This window comes from Gavia stellata, unplaced genomic scaffold, assembly GCF_030936135.1.
Source record: "Gavia stellata isolate bGavSte3 unplaced genomic scaffold, bGavSte3.hap2 HAP2_SCAFFOLD_52, whole genome shotgun sequence".
NCBI lineage: Eukaryota > Metazoa > Chordata > Aves > Gaviiformes > Gaviidae > Gavia > Gavia stellata.
The window spans coordinates 169,243-188,284 of record NW_026777025.1 but is presented as its reverse complement, the minus strand read 5'-3'; the positions used below and the strand labels follow the sequence as shown (position 1 = coordinate 188,284).

General features: G+C 42.2%; 1 protein-coding gene and 1 pseudogene across 1 annotated transcript; both read left to right on the top strand.

The window, feature by feature from the left end:
- Window positions 1–19,042, top strand: part of LOC132321601 (ATPase family AAA domain-containing protein 2-like) — a 240,395-nt pseudogene that overhangs the window by 69,928 nt on the left and 151,425 nt on the right.
- On the top strand, window positions 364–17,201 carry LOC132321599 (E3 ubiquitin-protein ligase RBBP6-like). The gene is made up of 6 exons (XM_059835077.1): window positions 364–529; window positions 3,739–3,838; window positions 6,468–6,562; window positions 16,202–16,305; window positions 16,752–16,880; window positions 17,190–17,201. Exons 1-6 carry the CDS (start codon window positions 364–366, stop codon window positions 17,199–17,201), a joined length of 606 nt encoding a protein of 201 aa, XP_059691060.1.

Below are 19,042 nucleotides of genomic sequence, written 5' to 3'. Positions count from 1 at the left end.
GAATGTTGAGGCAAGGGAAACCCCTCTGCGGAATGTTGAGGCAAGGGAAACCCCTCTGCGGAATGTTGAGGCAAGGGAAACCCCTCTGCGGAATGTTGAGGCAGGGGCGCCTGAGTCGCCACAGCGAGCGGTTGGGCCTGGAAGTGCTGTGTGCGAGAGAGGGAGTGGGTCTGAGCCGGGGCTGCAGAGGCCTCTCCCCGTTGCCTGACGCCCGCCTGGGCTGCGAGGAGGAGCTCGACCTCAGGGGGTGCTGCTTTCCCCGACCCCCTCAGTGGGCCCTTCCTCAAGCCGCCAGCACAGAGGTCGTGACGCGGTCTGCCGTGGTAGACACCATCGCAAAGCAGGCACCGTCTGGCCCCGACCATGTCGTGCGTCCACTATAAGTTCTCCTCCCAGCTGAACTATGCCACGGTCACCTTCAACGGCCTCCACATCTCCCTGTGCGACCTCAAGCGCCAGATCATGGGCCGCGAGAAGCTGAAGGCGGCCAACTGCGACCTGCAGATCACCAACGCCCAGAGCAAAGAAGGTGCGTGGGGGCAGCCGGGGGGGGAGTCAGCCTGGGGCCCATCCCGCCGGCGTGCGGGGGACCAGGAGGGCAAGCGGCGCTAGGGCTGAAGCGGGATGGGAAGCGGTAATGCGATTCGGCCACGATCGGTAGCTGTGACTTGTGTTGGGGGCCTCACAGAGCTGTTCTTTTGTAGTTGCTCTTCCGACAGCTACCTTCAGATCTGTGTTTTAGACACGGAGCTAGGCGTAGAAGGAGACGTGGTTGACGTGCGACATGTAGTGCTTACCAAAGTTTTGGTTTCCTGGAATTCCTCTAGGTAAAATGATAAGGAAATGTGGGAGGATATCTTATAAAAACAGAGTAAGCTGAAAGTGATGCTATTGAACATCATTGTATCATCCATTTCTAACTGTGATTTTTTTTTCCTGGTACTACATGCTAACCACATCAGGGCAATACTGAGGTTTTACGGCAGAACATTTATGGTGAATATACGTAAGAAATGTTCTTAGAGCAGTCATAAATTCTTTTAAATCTAATAAATGGTGCTTCTTTCTCAGAGGTGATAATGGTTTTGGTATGACATTTCAGTTTGGTAATCTGCCATCTTGGTAAGTTTAAATGTGATTAAAGACTCTGGGTTGTGACTTTTCAGAAATAAAAAGACTTATAAAGTGTTTTCAGTCCTTAAAGTTCTTTTTTTTTTTTTTCCTGTGGTTCTCTGACACTCTTACAACAGCCTTTCTTTGAAATGTGGACTAGTGGTTTTTTTCCTCTTCCTCTTTGATGTATTAAAACTTAAACAGAAAAATATGTACGCTGCGGTAACTGTAACTTCAGCCCTGGCCTTTCAAGTGATTGGACTTAAAGCTCGCTGTGTATCTACAGGTATTGAAACTATTTCAGGAGAATGTCTGCGAAGAGACTTAAGGGCACAATGTTAGGGGTCTTAGGGATGCCATTGCATTGCATGACATGTGTAGGTAGAGAGACATTTCACAAGGCTTGAATTTTTCTAGTAGTATTGAACAAAATGGTCAAGACCTTTTGAAGAGTGTTTAATTTGCTTTAAGGGCTTTGCTGCAGAAGGGTCTCTGAATTTTGTCATCAGTTGCTAACGTACCTCCAGCTTCACAAATGCTAGCAGGCTGAATGGCCGACTGGCTGACGTCAGTCAGTCCTGTAGTAGTTGGGTCTGTGTCAAACAGAGCCTTAAAACCAGAATGCTGGATGGTAATAAACTTTGAAGGAGCCCAATTATTATCACTAGAAGAAAAAATGTTTTGAAATAGGCCAAGCACGTGGGTTCTGTTATAGCAGGTGAGGAACAGAACGCAACATTTCAGAAGAAAAATTTATGCTCGTAAATATGTTCCCCCACAAAGCGTTACTCTACTATCCATAATAGCCATTTTACAAAATGTGTTGCTTTGTTTTCATATGTAATCCGAAGACAGTGAAGACAAAGTATCTGCTTCACTAGGTTCTGCTAAATGTGGCGTTGCCTGAAGGCGAAGTTCAAGCAGGAGTACCTTTCCTGCTTTAAAGAGCATCACTCTTGTTTAACAGCGACAAGATCCTCCTCTAGGCAGGTTGTGTTGCACTTTGACCTTTGTAAAATGAGCATAAAATCTTACGCTTGCTATATTAGAGACACAGGTGCTTACTGAAGGAAGGGGTAAGGGTGTTTTCCTTGTGAAAACGCAACAATCCCCCAGGGGTTTTCAGAGCTAAAGCTGGAGAATACATTTCAGTGTCATCTATGTCTATGTCAAATTTTTGGTTTAGATGGGTAACCATGAATTTCAGTTGTTATTAATCAGATGTAGATGCTTAAACTCACCTTCGGAAGATAAAGGAACAAACTAGGCCCGGATATTCTGCCGAAATGGGATGTTTGGAATTCTTACATGTGGTCGTGAAGTATTGGGTTTTTATAACATAGTCTGTGACTGACTAAACGCTGACGTGATCTTGGAAAGAACCAAGTGGACCTTGAGTGAAGATGGCCTACTTGTTCAGATTTTTCCGAGTACTCCTCTAAGCTTTTACAGTTCAGTAACTGTTACTTTTCATAATGGAAATCTAGTCATAGAAGCAATGCTAATACAAGCTAAAAGTAAACAGGATTTTAAGTATCAGTGGAAAAAAAATTTCTGATGGACTCTTTTTAAGATGCTGGGAAAGCAAAATGGATGGTTAGGACCCATTTTAAAAGGTGGGGGGGTGTGTGTCCTCTTCCACGCTTACTCTAGAGACACATTCTAGAAAGGCAGAATTCCCTTCAAAAAGCCTGTACTCAGGAATGAGGCATTTAAACTTGCCTCCTTTGAATTTGATCTGAATTTCTTGACCTGTTTTTTATACTAGATGTTCTCACAATATAGTGGAAGGACTGCAGACTCCAGAACTCAGGTCTCTTGAGTACTCTTTCCTGCCCTGTAACATTCTGACTCCAAGCACTTGGAGAATGTGCTATTCTGCTTATCAGGGAAAATACAAAAAAAATGCTGGAAACCCAAAAATGGGGCTCTGAACTGGTCTTCATCCAGTGGTTTGTGATCTGGACCAGAAAGAATCCTCTAGCCCTGCCAGTTTCGTTTCCGTTTCAATGGAAAGCACTGAGCAGCTGAGAAGCGTGGTTGTTGATGGATTAAGCTCCAAGAAATAGGCAGCAATGGCAGGGTCTCTTCTCTGTTCTGTCGGTCTGGAGCACTAGCAGTGTAGGTGTATCGGTTTTAGCCAACAGCCACAAAAGCGCTGGCACAGAGTTTTCATGCTTTAGCTAAGTGCCTGTTTTGTTGCGGGGCAAGCTAGTTAGACTTTAGAGTCTTGTTTATGCAGGTGAGACTTTGTTGTGCTTTGGTTTTCTCCAAAGATCTATTGGTATTGTAGCCTAATGGAAGCAAAAGCAACTTAAGCTAGGTCAGGAAAGAACCTTGTGCATTAGCAGGCTCTCCTTTCGTGACCTTTGAGACTCTTTCGCTGTTGGCGTTCAAACTATTGTAAAAAACTGGAAAAGATTTTGCTGCTTGTGTTTGATTATCAAACCTGAAGATTTCTTGAAATGTACCGTTAGTGTGTTGGGACGGTAACAGCGTGATGTTACGTATAAAGTTTTGCTTCTGTATCCCTAAAGGGATTCTCTGAAGTGCTATATAATTGCAGATTAATACACATTCTTAGGAATTGACTCCTGTTTTTTTCTGGTTTTATGTTGTTTTCAGAATACACTGATGATCGGGCCCTGATTCCTAAGAACTCCTCAGTAATCGTTAGAAGAATCCCTGCGGGAGGAGTTAAAGCTACCAGCAAAACCTGTGTTCTGTAAGTATCCATAAAGCACATTCAGATGGGCTCTTTCTTGTTAAAGCTGCCGACAAGTTTTGTTGTCGTGGGGTAGATTTTAATGCATCTGTCCCAAAGTAGACTTACATTTTTGGGCCTGCTGGGACATGGGGTTCGAACTCCAACATTGGTAACTTGTGCAATGATTCTTTTGTGTTTGTTCTTGGGGTTGGTTGTTCTGAGGGCCAAGTTGTAGACCCCATTTCCTCTCGGTGGAGAGATTCCTCATTCTGTGTGTTTGCTTTTATTGCTTTTATAGTAGAGGGAGATACGCATTGTAGTGTAAACTTCGAATTTGTTGCCATCTCAGAAGAGTCTGATTCTGAGTGTTTGACTATTTCTGGCATTTGGAGGAGCAGGGGGTAGGATATGGCAGGTTTTCTTTTGCCCCAAATCTGGGGTTTTTGCATACTAGCTAGAGAGGAAAGACCAAGGTTGCCTGCTGATGAACCACGCAAACAAGAAGTGGCATTCATAAGTGATTCCTCTTAGTTTCCTAAAGACAATGCCCGTTTCAGGCAGAGAAAAAGAACAATATCCTAAAGTGTACTGCCTTTTGTGCGAGTACGATGAAGGAACAGTGAATCCTTTCCAAACCTGAAACTGCGTAAGCAGTTTAGGACCTTCCCAAATGTTACTAGCTGTCTGTCTAAGCCTGCTTTTCCGCTAAGCTGATATCTCTGCTCCAGGGTTTAATTCTGTGTTCCTAAGATTTACGGAGGACAGAGAATGGGGTATATTGATTACAATTACAGCTATGCAAATGCAATCGTGACTGCAGGATTATGGCTGTCATTTCTGTATTCATACAGTCCAGTTCTGTATCAGCTACATTAGCATTGTTTGAATGGTCATGTTTTGCAGCCGCCTTAAAGATATGCGTCTCCACCACAATGAGTAGCTGTTACTAGCTTGTGGTTTTGCCACGTCTTTGTAACGTGGGTTCTCAAGAAATAAAGTAGACTGATGAGTTACAGTGTGTCTGGAAGAAACAGTACAGCAGCATCCTGGTGTTCATGAAGCATTTGCAAGCAAAAACCCCTGAAGTTATGTGGCTCTGCACGTAAACTCTGGGCATATTAGTGCCATGGTTGTTGCACTGCTTTCAGGCACTCGCTAGTAATTCCGGATGCCACAGCATGGTGCTTATAAACACGGCCTTGTTTGGGGGATTAATTGAAATACGTATGCTTAGTGCTGCCTCGTCAGTGCATCCTCTGTTTCTGGTTGGATGGTGCCCTCTCTTGGTATTGTAATGCTGCCCTAAAATGAGAGGATAGGTGCTGCAAGCATCAAAGGTCAAATAAATAGCTGGATGTGGGGATAAGGAAAGAATGGCACCGCCGTTCTAACGTTGAAAATTAACCAGGCAGATCAACTTTCTATTCCTTCAGCTGGAAGCATTGCAGAAACAGCTGGTAGAGTGGTTAGTGTTTGGGAATGCTGAATGTGTGCTGAAATGGTGGAGAGGCCTTCAAAGTGCGCTACTCCCCTTGTAGTATGTTCCTCAGGTTCAGTGGATGAAGAAACCCATGTGTGGCCATCTAAAGTATTTCTTCATGCTTCCTCGTCTTCAGGAGGTACGTGGCCGTAGCTGCGAGCCCGGTGCTGTTGTAGTAGTGGCAGGAAGCATGAGCCTTTCTATTTGTGCCTCAGTTCCACAGCAGCCTCGGAATTGCCTCTGCTCATGGGACACTTTGGATGATGTCTGAATTGTTTGTTAACTACATCAGTGGTTGAATGTCTGATTCATAATGAGCAGCCTGCAGATACAGATCAATGAGTATGTGGAATCTCAGCAGGTTTTCAAACGCAATAAATATTTCCTAAGATATTGTAGCATGTTCAAGATTATCTTAAAGCAAATTCTGGCAATTAAGACCTTTTTTTTTTTTCCCCACAGGGCTCCTAAATCGCACAAAATCCTAGGAACTGCTTTCAGGTGACATTTCTACTACTATTCTTAGTTAACATAGCATATGTAACACATGTAGTATTTTGGCATTTTCATGGCTAAGTATGGTCAATGTCTGAACACAGTGCTTGGGCTTCCACAAAGAAACACTGCTCTAAAGACTATGCTGCTGACATTGTTGTTATTTCTTTGTCAGAGTACTGATTTTTTACTCTTAAGTAAACTTGCACTTCAAAGGGTCTCGACTATCCCTGTTCTTTCTTAGAAACTGAAATGCTCTCTCTGGTGCCTATTTGTAAGACTAGGGGCATACAGCTTGGCTAAAGTTACCTTCAGATGTTGATGCTCGATTATTTAAGAACACAAAGCTGTACTACAGACTTCATATTTTAGATACTTAATGCAGCAGAGACAAAATATCCGAGGACTTCCTCTTGCACTGTTGTGTTCTAGATCTGTAAGTCTTAGAGGAATTTGTGACAAAGTAGAAATGGGATTTTGGGTGGTTTTATTAGTGGCACTGAGTGTTATCAAAAGAGAGAAGAGTTTATGTATATGAATAAATTTCCATATTCACTAGACTATGAGAAGATAATGTTTCTGATGTTGTGGTTTTACAACATGCTTTCACTGCTCGATGTTGGGTACAAGCGCTTTATTTGAAGTTCTGATCACCTTTATTTCTTCTTCTAGAAGTCGAACTGCGCCAGTGAGCGGAACACCAAAAGCAGTATGTAAAAACACAATCTCAGGCTTTTTCCTACACACTGCACTTCATTCTAAACAATGTAGCCTTGTATTAATTTTCCAAACATTAGCTTAATATATTTTCCAGTAAATATGTTGTAAATAGCATGTCCTTGATTCAACATAGTAAAAACTGAGTCATGCCATCATTTGCACAGTTCTCATGGGAATCTTGGTATTTGTGCCTAGTAATGCATTGTATTTCATACTGACTATGCCAGAATATTTCCTGTGTGACTGCGTGTTGTACAGATAATGTATGATGGTTTTTAGAACGTGTTAGAACATGGCGCCATGTTCTGCAGCTGTCTGTCTACTGCTAGTACTCTGGATGTTTGTATCGGTTGTTGTGTGCTTTTTCTTTCTCGCAATACAAATTGTTTGGAGTGTATTTTTTGCCATTTTCACAGCCTATCACTTAGCTGTTGTTTTTAAATACCTTTTTTGCCTAATGGTTCTTGAAAGTGTTATCAAAAACAGCTGAGAAACCATTCTTGTTAAACTTGGTACTCTTTCTTAATTTTGACTTGGGGCTTCAAACAAATACCAAAACCAACATATCCCGTACGTTGTGAGGACAGTTCTGTGCAGCTAAATGATTCCTTTTCAGGTCCGTAAATACTTGGGTATTTGTTCCAAAAACTGTATAATTGAAATGATATTGTTAGGGCCCCTCTGAGTACGTAAATGCCTTTAATAGATGGTGGTGAATTTAAATAGCATTGCTACACAAAGTGGTATTGTCAAGTTCTGCATTTGATCACTTCATCTGACTAATCAGTTTAGCTTAATAGTTTGCCTGCAAATGAAAGGATCTAAAACCCAGTGTACAAATTATGGCACAAGGTTAGAGCCTGGTGCATTAGTGGGTGTAATCCCTGTCATTTCTCTTAACTTCTGCCTGCAGCCCATTTTTGGATCTGGTTGACTTCAGGGCTGGATGCTGCTTTAATTTCCCAAAGGTTAAGCCCTTCTTTAGTATAGCACCATTCTGAATTTACATTTGGAAAAGGGGCAGCATTTTTCTTCAGGTTTGAAAACACTGTCATTCTGCTGCTAAAATATAAATAAGTAATAGAAGGAAATACTTGACTGGTAGTGGTCTAGATCTTGATTTGCCACTTGGCTCGAATACGATGTGTAACTCTGCATTTCAAAATATTCCATATACTGTAAAAATGTCCATGTGGTGTTTTTAATGCCTCTCCTTGTGAGTTTGAGTTAGTTTAACTGGCCTAGTGACCCTAGTAGTCAATGTAATGCATTTATATAAACCACGTTTATAGTATTTGATCTAACTCTGACGGGTTTTTCTTTCCTGAAAACAGTTATTTTTCTCTTTGTATCCTTGCATGTGTATAAACACAACTCACGTGTTCAGAAAAAACCATTCTTTTAGCCTCGTGTGTTCCCTGGCATGTCTGCATTACATTTCTAAGTAGCATCTTACCATAAGCTAACATAGATGTCTCAAAAAACAAAAAAAGAAAAGTAAAAACCCTGAGGTGGGAGGGAAGACTAGTTAGAACTAATTAAAGCAAATGAAATTCGAGGCAAAATCATTCCCTTCTTCTTTACTCTGACTGTTCCTGGTTTGGGTTGTGGGTAGCCACAGGGTGGGTGGAAGCCTTGCATCTCTCCTTACAAGCCCTCTCTCTCTCCCTGTCAAAGCACAGCAGCCTCAGGTGCTTCTAGTGCTGGAGACACACTGAGCTTTATTCTTAAAGCTAGCTCAGGTTCTTGGTCTAAAGGGTGGGGGGTTTCTATTGTTTGGTTGGGTTTGTTAATACACGTATTTCTGTATGTATTTCAAAGCAGAACCTGGATCTTAGTGTGGTGGGAATAAATCACTGGAAAGCTTGGCAATTGTTGTTGAACAGTAAAGCAGCAAGGTGAAAATGAGTTAACATTTTTTTAAAAAGGATGCACAATAGCTTATACTTTGACTCTTCATTCTCTTGCTCTTATGTCAGCTGGCAACCTAGACTTCCACATTTGTGCTGCTGTCCTACCGTTAACTACAGCCAAAGCAAGAAAGGGGATCCTTTTTGGTTTAGGATTACGAGTTCAGTAACTGCAAGGAGCTCTAGTTGGTGTTTGTCCTTAGAGGCTGCAGAAATGCAGAGAGTTGTGCCCATTGATTTAGCACTGTCAAGCACAGCTGGGATCCTTCCTGGCTGAATTTTTAGTTTAGCCAAGCTATCAGGTTTTAGAAAACCACTGTAATTTAAATGTGGCACTCCAGCAGTGAGAATAGCCTTTTCCTCCTATTTTGCCTCCCCTTTCCCACTTGCTTTGTGTTCGTTGCTGTTTAGTCTTCTGTTTGAAATGGGAGTTAATACATTGACTGTCGAGTCTGAGGTTTTACGTTTGTTTGTTGGTTGGGGTTTTTTTTCCCAATTCTTCTGCAGTATTATCTTGGGGTTGTATACAAGTTTCATGGAGATGTTGTTTCAACGTGACTGACTGGAGGGACTGGCAGGATATAATTCCATGGAAATTTAAAGGAAAAAACAAAAGACCCACGAATGTTGGATCACTGGAAGATGGTTGTTGCGCAAACATTCTAAATAGCACATTAATTATCTATTTGCTGCTTTTGGTAACTGTTCAGTAGAAAGGAGTGCTATCACCTCCTCGAAGAAAGGAGACTGTTGCCTGCAGGCCAGAGCATAACTGCTTCCTGAAAAAATACAAGAACTCACTATTAGTTTATTAACTGTTATGTTTCAGTTACTGGTCAATACCAGACTGTTTAATGCAAGACTCCAATCGAGAGGTTTCCTAATTACTCGTTGGGTTCTGAAAAACCACAGAATGATAGTGGCTGTGCCTGCCAGGAGAAAGCATAGGCCTGTCTTTCCCACATGTAAAAAAGAGTGGCATACGGTGCATGAAGCTTCAAAGTACTTGGTCAGGCTTCCTTTTTAATAGAACTGGGTGCAAAATGTTCTGAAAAGAAGGAAAGGTGTGTCTTATGGTAAGACTTGCAATGGTCTCTTTTCCCAGATCTGAGTGTTCCTCTCCAAAGGCACATTTTCCTTCTCAAATAAACTTAAATATGTTTTTTAATCCTTTTAAGCAGAAAATTGACAGATTCCTTACCCCTTCAACTTTTAAGGACTTGTGAGCATTTGACAAGGGTCCCTCTCTGAGATACCGCGGAGCAATAAATTGATCTCAGGCGGGTTTGGTTATTTTAGTTTCTTCTCACTAACCACATAGGCACTCTTAAGCTGTCATGGGTTTGGACTTTGTTTTGAACAAGTGCAAATCACACTAGGTTGGAAATGCCTCTTTCAGGGACACTCAGAGGATATAGTGCAGACTTTCAGGCTACAGTAGAGGTTAACTATTGCTCTGTTTTGACTGTAGAACTTGAATATGTGTTTATTTTTTTGTGAACAGATTTCGCTGGCCCAGCTTATTAAGGTACATACATATTCTCTTCAAACAACATTTGCTTCGTACTTTTAGACCTTATACTGTGATCTAGAGCTGGATAACCTTTGTAATGTGAGCAAAGTTTGAATTTAATTTTCAATAATTTAAAGTATTTATTTTAACTGTAAAAAGTCTGTATGTTCTGCTACTATCCCGTAAAGAGTAGTTGCCAGTTTGGGAAGATAGAAGGGGAGTACCTTTCCAGGCTCAACGTAACGTTGCAGTATTACTCATCTTCAAGACGCAAAGAAGCAGCACTTCAGAAGCTGTTTACTGTTTTTCATATGTTTCACTAATTTTGTGTTGGAAACTAACAGGATTTTCACAGAAGAATTTAATTGGCTGTAAGTTATGGACATTTCAGGGGGGTTTGCAAGAGCCAAAAGAGAAGCGTTTCCGGAACGTGGACAATTGCATGGCTGTTTTTGGATTTCAAGTCCTTACAGTTGTAGATCCATTCTTTGAATGCTGCACAATTTCTCAAATTGTAGTATATAGAGTGTGGACAACACAATCTAATTTGCTTGATCGCAGACTGTGTAAATTGCATAAATGTACCTAATTGTTTAGAGGAACATACCCAGGTGCATGTGTGGCATATTAGCAGGTGTGAGCTTCTGAAACTGCTGTAATGCCATGTTTTGCTACGGAACTGCTTGCATTTTTTGCTCAACAATGGGTAACTTTGTCTGGGAAAGCACTAGCGATCGTGCTTTGTGAAAAGGCACAGTGCTAGCCAATGAAATGCCTAGTCTTTAGAGTTACAAAGATGAGAGAAGGCAGGGCCTAATGCAGAGGAGCTAGTTCTTTCATCTGAAAAGTGAGGCAGGGGTTCATTTCCAAGAAAGAGAAATCTCTTCCCTCTGGTAACTTCTTCCCACTCTCAGTGCAGAAATTAAATTGTGTACATTTGGCAAAAAAAATCCAAAAAAAATAGTTTGGAAGGTAACCTCCAAAAGAAAGCGGTCTCCATTAGTGCTGTCCCTAAACGTGTCCTTGGTTCTGTAAACTCATGTGAAGTTTTACTCTGAAATGTGAAAACCTGTCCAAGTGGAGTACACATTTCAGCTTTTGAGAAAATTCAAGTATTTCAGAAAAATGCAGGAACATAACGTAAAGCAGCTCAAAACTATTACTTCCTCTAACCTCTTTAGTGCAGGCTGGCTTAGCGTGGAGGCAATGCGTTGTAAGAAGTTTTCTGTTTTATTCTTACTGTGTATTAAATGCCATATTGGAGATTTGGTCTATTCCTAGGAATGTTTTGTGGGGTTTGGATGTGTTTTGTAAGCCATTTGGGTTCAAAGAAATTAGTCAAGTATCTGTAAAGTTTTCTCTATATGTTAATGGAGATGATTTCATAGATGTCGACCTGGATTATGTTACTATTGAGAAAAAACTGTGTCTGTGAAACTCCCATTTAATAAAACGTGGAAACTAGCTGGTTGCATGCCTAGAAAAACAAAAACATGAGAGGTTGATCTGAATGATAGGTGCTTGAAGGTCCACATCATTTACAGTCACTCCCTTAGACCCTGCTTGTGCCTGGACCAGTGTGTAATAAAAAGGTTTGAACAAATACTACTGAAGAACAATCAGCTGGCTTCATTAAGTTGAAGTTCTAGTTCTGCATAAGGTTTAGATTACAATTTGTATGTTAAAAGGCCACAGTCATCTGGAAAAAAGTGCAGGTTTTGCTTACTGTAGTTAACTCACTTTCCATGAAGAAGTTAGGAGGCGGGGGGGGGGTGGGGTGGGGCATGCAGTTGTGACTGCCTGCTGCACATGATGGTCAAATTTCTACTGGAAAGCATCTTTTGTCCTGCTGAGGGATTATAAAAAGCTGGATTCCTTTTAAGGCGTCTGTGTCTGAAGCTGACTTTCAGCAAGCAGAAACAACTCCCCCGACTCTTGTGTGTCTTTTAATGCTGCAAAATGTAAATAATGATACTTGCATACATCTTTCTCAATTAAATGTCCAGTGGACATCTTCCCCTGCACATAGTCTGGAGCTTAAAAATCAGTTTAAACATAGGGGATAGTCTCATTTTTTCTACACATCGCTTCAGTCCACTTGGAAGAAAATGGGATTGCTTACAGAGGTCTTTACATAAGGTCCAAACAGCCTAAGCTTTTGAGTGCCCAAGAATGCTCTTTTCAAGTAGGTTAAGAGGCACATAAACAGCACGGAATGGCATCAGGACTCCCCAGAACGTCTTCAGGGCAACTATATTTTATATAAGCAGCTGTTTTCATGCAACCTCAGCTAGCGTTGTGCTGCTCTTTACAGGACTGGGTGAGTGGTGGTGTCTTTGGCTGGGTGGGCTTAAATGTGTTTCTAACGTGTGTGTCCAATAATTACCTCTTCGACAGACTGCCGATCTGGCTGAAGCCAATGCTTCTGAAGAAGAGAAAATAAAAGCTATGATGATGCAGTCTTGCTGTGCGTATGATCCAATCAAGTAAGTGTTGATAATGTCAAATCTGTCCTTTGAAGCTGATGGAAAAATTGTAGAGATGTTTGTTTCAATACGAGAGACACACACATACCTTGTTCTTTTTTTCCCCAAAACCTTTTAGTTACATGAAGAAACCCTTGGCTCCGCCTCCACCATCATATACTTGCTTTCGTTGCGGAAAACCGGGCCACTATAGGAAGAACTGCCCAACAACTAGGGTAAGATTGTGGGGGACTTGTGGTGTGACTTAGTTTTTCATTTTTTTATCTTGGCAGTTAGGTAACAAGTCCATGAACGCTCCTAGGAAGAATTGTTTCTCTTGGGGTGAAATATAGAGGTTATGTGGCAATTTTGCAAAGCCCTTCAAAATTCAAGGGAAACCTGGAATCACAAATGTGAAATTTTCTTTTTTCGAGGTCATAGACATTAAAGGTGTGCATAGAGCTTTCTCTGTGAACTTTCATGCATATTTTTATATATTGCAATATTAGGGGAAATTTTTATGCTTTTGACTCTCTTTAATGGCAGTTCACAGTTTGTAGTATTTCGTATAAGAATAGGCGGTTTCTGTTGACCCCATCTATTGAATATTTGCATGTGTTAATTACACAAGTCTCTGGGTGAGTATTCATGCCATTTAATGTTAGTCACGGAATGTATGTGCTTGAGCTATGAATTCAACCTTCCTGTCTAGGTGGTGAATGTAAGTTTCTCCAGTGACTGATTCAGAGCACCAAATTAAGCTCTCACTCTGAATTGCGCTGTGGAGGAGCAGCGGGTTTGTGTCTCTTCTCTGAATGGATGGTGAGCTGAGGGATATTTCACCCTTAAGGAACCTGAAGATGAGCCAAAGAATGTCGATTGAGTTCAAAATGCTGCTCAAGCCTTTGGAACGTCTTGGCTATATTCATGTAGGAAAATCAGTCTTTTAGTCGAGCAACCCTTACACTAGGCAACAGGAGAGGATTACAGGCTTTTGCTGCTTCAAATAATCATTGAAATGCCATTTTACGTGTGGGTCTTAAGATGAGATATGTCTGCATTTCTTTTCTGAACAGGACAAAAATTTTGAGTCTGTTCCCAGAATTAAAATGAGCACCGGAATTCCAAGGAGTTTCATGATGGAGGTGGAAGATCCCAATACAAAGGGTGCTATGCTGACAAGCAGGGGAAAATATGCAATCCCAACGATTAATGCGTAAGTATGGCATTAATTGGACTGACCAAAAAGTGAGCGAGAGAAACCATGCGTAAATGTTTGAGTGGCAGCGCAACCAAGTTGGCCAGTGTACTACTGTGTGCTGACAAGAGGGGCTGTTTGAAAACGCACTTGGTAGCATTTCTGGTTTTCTGTCATGGATCTCCTTTTGTAGAAGCTGTGACACAGACTTCTTCCCTTTATAAAACGTAATTACTTGGAGACTAACTTTCTCCTGAGCCTGCAATTTACATTTACCCTCTGGCAAAGAGAGGTGAGATTCATTTCACCTGCTTTCTAGCTGTCAAAAATGACTTGTCTAGTCTGAGCTAATGTCTTAGTTGATCCAATGAATGGCAGAGTTCTGCAGAAGGAAAATTGTCCCCCCCTCCCTCTTCTAGTGTGGTGGCTCGAGGAAAGTAGTTTAAACTAAATGCCTACGTTTTAGAAGGCAAATGTAGAGTGAGGAGAATTCCATTTGTTATCTTCCTTGGATTAAATCCAAAGCTCGGAAAAGTTTTCCTTTACCCACCTCTAACTGTTTTCTTTTTCCTTCCCCACCCCGCCTCCAGGGAAGCTTATGCTAGAGGAAAGAAGGAAAAGCCTCCCTTTCTACCAGAGGAGCCCTCCTCCTCCTCCTCTTTCTCCTCCTCCGCCCTCTCAGATGATCCTCTTCCAGAGGAGCTGTCATGTGTCATTTGTAAAGATATCATGACTGATGCCGTTGTTATTCCCTGCTGCGGAAACAGTTTTTGTGACGAATGTAAGTGTTACTCCCATGTTTGTTAATTCAAAACATCACGTCTGATCTTCTCAAAGCAGAAAGAGGCAATAATGAAATGACTTTGTTCCCAGTTCCGTTTAATACTTAAGTATACCTGCGGTAGTGCATGGCTCCCCCCCACCCCATCGTGGGCCGCTCTGACCGTACCAAGCACTGCTGTTACCTGACCGAGGCTGGTAGCGGGAGCGGGAACAATGGAATAATCAGTCACTCCCCGACAGCCCTGGACATTCCTTATCAGGATCGTAGCCCAAGTGGAATGACACCACCGTTACCCAAATTCCATCACTTTGCTAGTGACTAAAGCCAATCATCTTGCAAACCTTTAAACAGCGGTCCCAAGTGAGGCCCTTTGAGCTCTCCTGGACCGCAGCGGGCAGCAAACAGCATCTCCCTCCAAGTGGGACGCCTCTCGGAGTTCGCAAACTCTCCAGTTTGCGAAATTCAGAGGACTGCCGCCGAAAGCTGGCAACGGGACATGGGCTGAAACCCTCTCCTCCTGGAGGCTCAACCCTTGCCCGTTGAGAAATGCTGACAAGTGAATATTTCATAGAACTCGAGGGGAATTTTTAACAGGTACCTTTGTACATCTCTCACTCTCTATTTGTGACTGTGTGCGTGAGTGTGTGAATCAATTTGAATACCCGATAACAAGCACAGTATAAATATTACCATTTCAAATCTGTAATCAAGTCACTGTTGTGATTGTAGTAAATTCTATTCACTCACTGTGCAAACGTTAGACTCATCAATGATGAAGTGCTGCTAAAATCTTGTGATCCGCCTTAAACTGTGAACGAACTTTAGATTGCTGCTAAATACATAGAATCCTTTAGACATGAACCATTGACCAAGTCTGAGACTAAGTCTGGATTCAGCCGCACTTAAACTCCTCTCTGAGCAGGAGTTTAGAAAGCAAGGGGGTGCATTCTGAACCTCGTGACTCAACGGGAGGGTCCTCTTTACCCTTTTGTTTCTCCCGTCTCTCTGTAGAAATCATTCTGATTTGATTCTAATTCCATTTTCCTTTCTATGTTTTAGTAAGTAATAGAGTGAACCTTGCCAATGAATTCTCATCAGTCACCTTTTCATAAACTTCTATTAAAATCCCTTTTGCCAATACCCTTGACGGTGATTCTTTAAGTGGCCTAAACCACTCGTTCGCCACAATACCCTGGATAGGAAAGGACTCTTCTCATGGAAAGGAAAAAAAAAGGCAGAGAGCTTTTTTCCCTTTCTGCGTCTCTAGTTAAATCCTCTTTACGTGCAGAAGAATGAGTATGAGAAGAGTGCAGAATTGTGCAGGTGATTACAGTGTTGGATATCGAGCGCATTTTGTTTGTCCACAGCCTGTTCTCTCATACAAAATTATATAGCCAGCTCCGGTGACTTGCTGTGGTCTGCCACAAATGGATGGTTAGGCATTTAATCCACATTCTTCTCCACAGGAGAGTTGCTTAAAACCTTCCCAACTCAAACCTACTAATGGCTTTTTGAGATGTGTTTTATTCATGAACGTTGTGGTTGATGACTTCTCACTGTACTAGGTAGTGCGAAAAAGGCTAGTCGAAACATCAAGACATCTTCAAATGTTACAATAGTGAAATATCAAAACTGTAGAGTCATTTGCTGCATACTAGAAATCTTTTGCACGATTGAACATTTAGAGCTTCATGTTCCTTCAATTCAAGACCATAGTCACCCATTAATCATATGCGTGTTTTTATAATTGATTAGAACCCCCCAAAATTTCCTTAGTTTGGCTGAAAACTATTTTGACGATTCTAATGATTCACAGGTATTAGAACAGTGTTACTGGACTCTGAGGAACATACATGCCCAACGTGTCATCAGACAGATGTTTCTCCTGATTCTTTAATTGCCAACCAGTTCCTACGCAAGGTAACCTGATGACTGTTACGTAAACTGTTCGTAGGAAAAGTCTCTGTAAAAAGCGGAAAGGGAAGAAAATAAGAATTTCCATCTCCTTAAGCAAGGCTGAATTGAATGAGGCTCAATTTACTGCTCAAATACATTATCTGTTGTCACAGAAGCTTACAACTCTCGAGACAATCTGGCAAATTCAGGTCACCCTTTTGTTTGACATGATTGCCTCACTTTCAAGTTTGGGATTTACACAGAAGTACTTTAAATACAGATACTCTGAGTTACCAATCATTAATATCAGGGTTTAATGTGATGTGTTCATGTACCTGTATGCTGATTTATTTTAGGATTGGTAGCATTTACCAAGCAAGGACGCAAGGAATTTTACTCTGTGCAGGCTTTTCTCCGTCTGTCTACTGAAGTTTCATACTACCTTTCTGTCAATGTTTTTCTGCCTCTAGGCTGTGAACAACTTCAAAAATGGTACTGGCTACACAAAAAGGCTCCGTCAGCAGATTCAACAGCCACAGCAGCCGCCACTGCCGCCACCTCCACCACCGCTCATGACTGTTATATCTCCTGCTGCTCTGGTGAGTGCTGCTGAACTTTCTAAATCTTCCCCTCTGACAGTCAGCAGTTTGTTGGAAGAGAAGGGAAGTTGTATCTCAACACACGCAGTCATTCTTGTATTTTAGTAGAGCTTATTTTCCAACTCTTTGCATTGATTCACAAGGGCTGTCGGGTTCCCGGACAACCTGCGTTACCAAGCCTTCTGGGCCCCCGAGGACAATCCATACCCACAACTGGTAAGTACCTGTAACCGCAGAATTTCTTTGAAGAAGCTGTCTTCAGAGAAACTGAATGGGATTTTTTGCTTTTTCCTCTCCCCACTCCAAAAGGTCGTCCAATGAGAGCCAGTACAACTCGCTCAGCAGGTGGCAGACCAGGCTGGGAACTGTAAGTATTCCGCAGACATTCAGTATCTTACCACTTGTAACCTGTTAAATGAGGCGGTAACACATAACTTACACAACAGCTGATTTATAATGAAATAAGTGTGCACAGACTGCTGTGGAGAACACAAAGGGTAATGAATTTTTAAATGGCTTCATTTGAATTGGCATTAACAAAGGGGATCGGCGCTTGCAGTAAGATTATTGAAAAACCACCTCCAGTACATGACTTAAAAGAGGACTCTGAAAAATGAAGGCTTTTTGGGGAAACCGTAATTGCATATAAAAATGAAATACAGTTAAAGGATCAGGTGGAAAGCCACCCTTTGGTTACTGGCTGAATAGGGCTGGAGAAGAACTTGATTTCCCAATAGGAATCAGCCGCCAACATTCTTTTTTTAACAACTCAGTTGATACTGATTGACTAAACTATTGGAAAAGTCAACGCTGTCATTTTATGGCATATTTGAATTTCTTCAATTTAGTCATCTCGCATGGCCAAGCTGCTTTCTCTCAGCTGGCGAGAGAGGAGTCTATTGTAGCTATTATTGCCGTGTCAAGTTAGTCCTTCCTTTTGGTATATGTCTGTTATACATCGATTGTCAGGGTGCATTGCATTTATAAACTCTTAAAGATAAATCAAAACAAAACCCAGGACCCATCCCTTGTTTCCTCCACCACCCCAGGCACTCCTCTTCCGCTGCGGGTACCACCACCACAGTTTCCTGCTCAGTTTCCACCTGGTCAGCCTCCATCTGCTGGGTACACTGTCCCCCCTCCAGGAAATCCCCCAGCTCCTGCAAGCATGTCATCAGCTTGGCTACCAACAGCAGTACCAACGGCTCATGCAAATACCATCCCAACGACACAAGCACCTCCTTTATACAATCACAGGATCATTTAGGTTGGAAAAGACCTTTAAGAGCATCGAGTCCGACCGCAAACCTAACACTGCCAAGTCCACCACTAAACCCTGTCCCCAAGTGCCACATCTACGCCTCTTTTCACTACCTCCAGGGATGGTGACTCAACCACTTCCCTGGGCAGCCTGTTCCAGTGCTTGATAACCCTTTCGGTGAAGACAATTTTTCCTAGTATTCAATGTAAACCTCCCCTGGTGCAACTTGAGGCCATGTCCTCTCGTCCTATCACTTGTTACGTGGGAAAAGAGACCAACACCCACCTGGCTACAACCTCCTTTCAGGTAGTTGTTGAGAGCGATGAGGTCTCTCCTGAGCCTCCTTTGCTCCAGACTAAACAAATCCCGTTCCCTCAGCCGCTCCTCGTAGAACTTGCTCTCCAGACCCTTCATCAGCTTCGTTGCTCTTCTTTGGATGCGCTCCAGCACCTCAATGTCTTTCTTGTAGTGAGGGGCCCAATCCTGAACACAGTATTCGAGGTGCGGCCTCAGCAGTGCCGAGTGCAGGGGGACGATCGCTCCCCTAGTCCTGCTGGCCACTCTGTTTCTGATACAAGCCAGGAGGCTCTTGGCCTCCCTTATCTAGGGAGGAGTTTTACAGAGAACAACGGAGACTTAAAGAGGAGTAAGTGTTTGGCTCAATCAAGTTGCATTGGGTTTCATTTTTGTATTTCAACGGTGTATCGGACTGCAGTTACACTGAAGTGCATGTGACATAAGCAAAAATAACACAGTGTTTTCTCCACCGTGCTTTTGCGTTGCAGATGGTAAACATCCAAAACTAAACCAAGACAAACGTCATTCTAACACTTTCCCTAAAACTTGCAGGAATTCTAAACTGTTTTTGCTTAAATTGGATGTTCACCTTCTGCATTTGCAT

Bases quoted from the DNA above. Each gene is read 5' to 3' on its own strand.
- LOC132321599 (XM_059835077.1), top strand. From the start codon at position 364: ATGTCGTGCGTCCACTATAAGTTCTCCTCCCAGCTGAACTATGCCACG. The intron at 3,839-6,467 runs GTAAGTATCCAT...TTCTTCTTCTAG, and splicing joins ACCAGCAAAACCTGTGTTCT to AAGTCGAACTGCGCCAGTGA. The intron at 6,563-16,201 runs GTAGCCTTGTAT...AATGATTCACAG, and splicing joins TGCACTTCATTCTAAACAAT to GTATTAGAACAGTGTTACTG.